Raw genomic sequence first — 6,640 nt, 5'->3', positions numbered from 1 at the left:
GGTCCCTGTCCTCCCCAGGCTCCATCCCCAAATCTCCAGGCATTTCCCACCCTGGATCTGGCAACCCTACCCCCTATCTCCTGCTGGTGGCCAGGGAGGACCTGGCAACCAATGCTCCCTCAAAGCTGTGGAGTCCTGTGACCAAAAATTCTACTTTGTGAGCGACTGGCATTAAAGTTGTGAGTGAGCGATTTGGCTCCTGCATCAACTAGTTCACTCTAGAGCCATCCTTCCTGAGCTAAGACAAAACTGGGTGAGCCGGAGGCTAAAAGACTGTGAGCCCGCTCACACTAACTCAGCTTAGAAGGAACACTGATGGAAGCGGCTGCGCGCAGTGAAAGTGTTTTGGAAAAGGCATCCTCTGAAGAGACAGGAGGGCAGAGACAGGAGCCAGAAAACGGGGACTTTGCCTGGCGAGTCAGGGTTCCCTGAAACGTGTGTGTGTTTTCCAATGTGATTTCCATTAGGCACTGGAGAGAGCGGGAAAAGCACCTTCATCAAACAGATGCGGATAATCCACGGCGTGGGCTTCTCGGAAGAGGACCGGAAAGGCTTCGCCAAGGTCGTGTATCAGAACATCTTCTCGTGCATCCAGGCTATGATCAAGGCTATGGAGACCCTTCAGATCTCTTTTGCTCAGTCAGAGAACGTGGTAAGTCGGAACAGCTTGGATGCTCCCTCTAAGCTGTGGAGTCTTGTAAACAAAAATTCTACTTTGTGAGCTGCTGGCATTAAAGCTGTGAGCGAGTGATTTGGCTACTGCGTCAATGAGGTTGCTCTGGAGCCATCCTTCCTGAGCGAAGACAAAAATGTGTGAGCCGGAGGCTAAAAAGCTGTGAGCTAGCTCACACTAACTCAGCTTTGAGGGAAGACTGGATCATGTGACCGAAAGGGCGCCTAGCCCAACTTCTTGGCCCTCTGGCCAGCCATTCTGTGCACGGGAAATGGGAGTTTTCCTGCATTCCTCTTAACCTGGGAAAGATCATTCTCGGGGGTTGTGGCACCTGTGTGGAGGGCTAGCAGTGCATGTTTTCATCTATGCTGGACTATTACGATGCTCTCTACTTGGAGCTACCCTTGAAGAGTGTTCAGAAGCTGCAGCTGGTGCAGAACGCTGTGGCTAAACTGCAAGTTGGGACCAGCTATTGAGAACATGTGACCCTGATACCACAGCAATTTTTCTGCCCTGGCCCCAGACTGGTGGAACAAGCTCTTACTTGAAATCAGGGCCCTACAGGATTTATTACACAGAATCATAGAATCATAGAGTTGGAAGGGGCCATGCAGACCATCTAGTCCGATCCCCTGCCCAATGCAGGACCAGCCTAAATTCTGCAGAGCCTGTAAAACAGAGCTGTTCCGCAAGGCTTTCAGTTGAGGAAGCAGACATCCAAAATCCATCTCTGGCTTCCCCTGCTGAAATTACTGGCTCTATGATCAGCCTAAACTGAGTATAGCAACACGAAGCTTGGCTGCCGCTTCTACTACTGTTTTAAATTACTGATTTAATTATTTAACTATTGTTGTTGAGACTATGTGACTCTGTAACCTGCCCTGACCCCATTTGCAGGGAGGGCGGTATAAAAATCGAATCAAATCATAAATAAATGACACACTGGCTACCAATCTGTTTATGAGCTCAATCCAAGGTGTTGGTTTTGACCATTAAAGCCCCTACCTGTAGGGTTGCTGCTCCAGGTGGCACAGAGATCTCCTGGAATTACAGCTGATCTCCACACTACAGTTCCCTTGAGAAAAATGGTTGCTTTGGAGGGTGAATTCTATGGCATTCTACCCCATTGTAATTCTGAGTGGTCGCCAGGCCTCACCTGGAGATTGGCAACAGTGGTTCCCCAGGTGGAAATGGCTGCTTTGGAGGGTGGACTCTATGGTATTATACCCTGCTGAGGTCTCTCCCCTCCTCAAACCCCGCCCTCTCCAGGCTCCACCCCCCAAATCTCCAGGTATATCTCAAAGCAGAGTTGGCAACCCTACCTACATGTGTTAGGACCAGGATCTCTAAAGGACGGTCTTCTCCCACTTGTGTCCCTGCCTGGGAATTAAGGTCACCGGGAGCAGCACTCCTGAACGTCCAACCAGTCAAATATGCTTGTTTGGTGGGTACATGAGCCACTGCAGCCCCACTCAATGCGTTCTACAAAACAGTAAAAAAGAATCACTTGCAATACAGCCGTACAGTACCCTCCCCCACAAGCCCCACAGCCTTTTTAAAACAGCAAGTTAGCAGCAGCAAAGGTTCAAAAAGAACGGGAGGCATAAATAATGTAAGAAGCTCCTAGCAAACAGGATGTAAAGCAGTTCACAAAATCAACAGAGTTTGGTCAGGGGGCCGTGGCTCACTGGCAGGGCATCTGCTTGGCATGCAGAAGGTTCCAGGTTCTGTCCCCAGCATCTCCAGTTAAAGTGATCAGGTAGCAGGCAATGTGAAGAGACCCCTACCTGACATTCTGGAGAGCTGCTGCCAGTCTGCATAGACAATACCGACCTTGATGGACCAAGGGTCTGATTCAGTACAAGGCAGGGTCACATGTGCAAAGCAGTGAGGTCTTTTCTTAGTGCCAAACACTGACAAGGCTCAGTGTCAGGGGATTGGATATGGGTGGGAGAGGCATTCCAAAGTTGAGGTGCCACAACTAAAAAGGCCCTCTGTATTCTGGAGATCGGCTGTAATTCTGGGAGATCTCCAGGTGCCACCTGGAGACTGACAACTCTATATGTCAGTGAGGGACCCAAACTATAGGGAACTTTTGACTCTAGGCTTCCACCTGTGACACTGCCAGATGTTTGACACTCTCCAGTTAGCCTCAATCACCTGATGCTTATTCCTGTCGTCATAAGGACTAGGAAGCTAACAACTTCTGAAAGAACTGGCAGTCAGGCAGACAGAACGTTTCCTGAGCCCTTGGAGGGATGTGTTCAGACTGGGGTGTGTGCAGACCTGCCTTCTATGTACAGAGTCTTTGAGATCTGTTTCTCTGCCCCCACACCCTTGCTTCTAGCGAAATGCTCAGCTGCTCATGGGAGTGGATGCTTACAAAGTGACCATGTTGGAGACGCATCATGTGAGGATGCTAGAAAGCCTGTGGAAGGACCCCGGGATCCAAGCCTGCTACCAGAGGCGTAGAGAATATCACTTGCTGGATTCTACTTTTTAGTAAGTGTTCTGTTCTCTCTTCTCTGGGGACGTGCAGGCCAGCCCCGGATATGTCAGGCTAGTGTAGTATAGTAGCTAAGGAACTGAGGAAGTTGCAGAGTCAAATCTCACCACAGTCCAAAATGCCAAAAGTTGCTATAGAAGCAAGTCATTTCCCTCCAAGGTTGAATTCTCCATCTCCAGAGTATGGTTAATAATGAATGCTTACAGAGCTGTTGTAGAGATTAACATTAAGAACAGAAGAAGAGCCCTGCTGGATCAGACCAGTGGTCCCTCTAGTCCAGCATCCTGTCTCACACAGTGGCCAACCAGTTCCTCTGGATGGCCAACAACAGGGCGTGGAGACTAAGGCCTTCCCCTGAGGGTGCCTCCTGGCTCTGAGATTCAGAGGACTAGAGTCTCTGAATGTGGAGGTTCCCCTTAGCCACCATGGCTAGTAGCCACTGAGAGACTTATCCTCCATGAACCTGTCTTTTCCCCTTTAAAGCCGTCTATGCCTGTGGCCAATCCCAACATCCTCTGGCCGTGAATTCCACATTTTAATCACTCTCTGTGTAAAGAAGTATTTCCTTTTGTCTGTCCTGAATCTACTGCCCATCAGCTTCATTGGATGCCCCCGAGTTCCAGTATTTCAGGAGAGGGAGGAAAATTTTCTCCTTGTCAGCTCTCTCCACCCTGTGCATGATTTTATAGAATTCCATCATGTCCCATCTCCCCCCAGTCATCTCTTCTAATCAAAAGTCCCAGACTCTTCCGCCTTTCCTCATAGGGAAGGTGCGCCCAACCGTCTTTCCTCATTGCTGCCTTAGCTGAACAGCTTATGGGTGGTTATGCATCTTTTCCAGAACAGTGTGGCAAATTCTAGGTCAGGTGTCCCCAACCTTTTTCAGGCCCGAAGGCACCTTTGGAAATCTGACACAGGGTTGTGGACAAAACCATAAAGACAGTTGCTGTAGGTGGCACAACCAGCCATAAAACATCTGAGAGTGACATTTATTTTATATTTTACTTTATTGGATTTATATCCTGCCCTCCCCGCATAGCAGGCTCAGGGTGGGTTCCATCAGACATAATAAACAATATACAGCATACAAAAAAAAATTAGAACAGTTGAAACGTCAATAAAATACAACATGATGCATCACTTTAAGTAACTCTTCAACATTTCAGGCCCAAGCTGTTTAACGTGATGCCTTTTGAAATGAACATATTTAAAAATATATTTTGGTGCATACGTGCAGGAACATGGTAAAGATACTTGTGCTGTGGTGGCTGCTGTTTGATTCTTGGCTCTATGTGTTTTGCAGTTTCCTGTCCAACCTGGACCGGATCGGGGCAGCAGGATACATTCCCGGCGCCCAAGACATTTTGAGAACCCGCGTGCCGACCACTGGCATTAATGAGTACTGCTTTTTGGTACAAAAGGTCACCTTAAGGTGAGCACTATTTATGAAAAGGCCAGCATCAAGTCAGTCCAGATCCATCCCAAGGTTGAACACAACATGTTCTGCTCGCCTGCCTGCCTTCCTTTTAAAGAGAACCCCCTGCATCCAGAAAACTAGCTCTTTTCCCTGGTGCGCTAATGTTCTGCATGCATGGCGTTTTCTTAAAAATATCAGAGAGTATTCAAATTTGCCTCCTTTTCCTGCAACTGCTGTCTATGGCAAAATTACAGAAAGTCTGTCTTGTATAATTTTCTCAAATGTGAATTCTCAGGTTTATCCACACAGAAGGTTTTAACTTCACTCTCTGGTGAATACCAAGGAGCTGTGGTATATCAGTATGGGCTGGGAAATAGAAGAAATTAAAGTGTGTGTGTGTGTGTGTGTGTGTGTGTGTGTTAAAGGATTTCTGGCTGTCAAAAGCAAAAATTTGACATGTGGCCCTAAAATACCTTTGTTGCAAGTTCGAATAAGTAAGTGAAGGAGAAATAAATTGTTCTTAGAACTGGTGGGGTATTGCGGCTAGAACGACTGTGAACTGGGAAGTCCCAGCTCAGACACATACTTGCTGTGTGGTGCTAAACTGAGGGCAGGGTGGTTAATCTACAGAACGGAGCGAATGACAGTCTGTTTGCCAAGGCTCCTGTTAGGTTAGGGTTGCCATCTCCAGGTAGATAAATTCCTGGAGATTTGGGGGCGTGGAACCTGGGGAGAGCAAGGTTTTGGCAGGGCAGGGACCTCGGCGTGGATGTGATGCCACAGAGTCCACCCTCCAAAAACGCCACGTCCTCTGCAGGAACTGATCTCTGTAGTCTGGAGACTGATAGTCATTCCAGGAGTCTCCGGGCCCCACCTGGAGGCCTATGTGTGTGAATTCACATCGTGTGAATGTTCTGTGTTGCTTCCTAGCAAAATGCCCATTATTAAAATCTAGCGTTGCTTGGAGAGCAGTTGGAATGCCTGGCTATTGTAAGGACCCCATGCTCTGTGTGTGTGTATGTGTGTGTGTCTGTCTGTGTGTGCGTATGTGTAGAAACAGCTAAAATTAGGGTTGCCAAACTCTAGGTGGGGTATTGTGTGTGTGCGTGTGTGTGTGTCGAAACAGCTGAAATTAGGGTTGCCAAACTCTAGGTGGGGGCTGGAGAACTCCCGGAATCACATCTCCAGACTACATAAATCACTTATTATTCATTTATTCAGGTGGGTAGCCGTGCCGCTCTGTAGCAACAGAACAAAGTTGGAGTCTCAGGCATACTATAAACGAACCAACCTTGGCTTGGCATGATGTCTGAATTGGACAAGCCCATAGGTACAGTCAGCCGTAATGCCACCTCTAGAGGCAGATACATCTTAGGAACAGGAGTTTGCCTGCTCTGGGTTGGGAGATAATTGGGGAGGGCAGGGTTTGGGCAGAGGAGGTACCTCAGCAAGGTACAATGCCATCAAGTCCAGCCTCCAAAGCAGCCATTTTCTCCAGGGGAGCTGGACTCTGGATTCTGCAGATCAGTGATAATACTGGGCAGGGGTCGTTTTGTAGAAAAAGAGCTAGGGGAACTCATTAGCATAACTCATTAGCATATGCCACACACCCTGACATCATAAGGCCTGGCAGTGGACCTGCAAGGCCGGCGGGAGTGCGAGGAAGCCCCGCCAAGGCCCTCCCTGGCCCCAGGCAGGCAGGGGTGGGGAGAGGTGGGGAGGAAGCAACTTACCCTCCCTCTTCTCCTGCCTCCTCCTGGCTGAATGAGGGCCGGAAGCAGGGGGCGGGGCTTCGTCATGTGCCCCGCCCCCCAGTACCTCACCCGGGGGAACTGTGATCCCCCTCGTTCCCCTGCCCCACCCGACAGAACTTGTGGGATATGCTATCCTAGATTGGTGATTATGTCTGCCGCAAGGGTTCTGACAAGACCCTAGAAAATATGCTGCTGCCTTAAGAGTTTTCGTGCTCACAAAGAGAAATTGTTGTGCCTTACGTTCTTGAAAAAGATTGTATTCAAAACGAGTAAATTACTAGAGTCCTGTG

General features: G+C 48.7%; 1 protein-coding gene across 1 annotated transcript in view; it reads left to right on the top strand.

Moving 5' to 3' along the window:
- Positions 1 to 6,640, top strand: part of LOC107120590 (guanine nucleotide-binding protein subunit alpha-15-like) — a 25,874-nt gene that overhangs the window by 12,987 nt on the left and 6,247 nt on the right. Inside the window, exons 2-4 of the mRNA XM_015423318.1 lie at positions 468 to 652; positions 3,021 to 3,175; positions 4,483 to 4,611. Of these exons, the coding sequence (XP_015278804.1) occupies positions 468 to 652; positions 3,021 to 3,175; positions 4,483 to 4,611 (469 nt within the window). The remainder of the gene's footprint in view (positions 1 to 467; positions 653 to 3,020; positions 3,176 to 4,482; positions 4,612 to 6,640) is intronic.

Source organism: Gekko japonicus, unplaced genomic scaffold (assembly GCF_001447785.1).
Source record: "Gekko japonicus isolate JY-2015 unplaced genomic scaffold, Gekko_japonicus_V1.1 scaffold1449, whole genome shotgun sequence".
In the NCBI taxonomy this organism is placed as follows: Eukaryota; Metazoa; Chordata; class Lepidosauria; order Squamata; family Gekkonidae; genus Gekko; species Gekko japonicus.
This window is presented reverse-complemented; position numbering and strand designations above follow the sequence as displayed.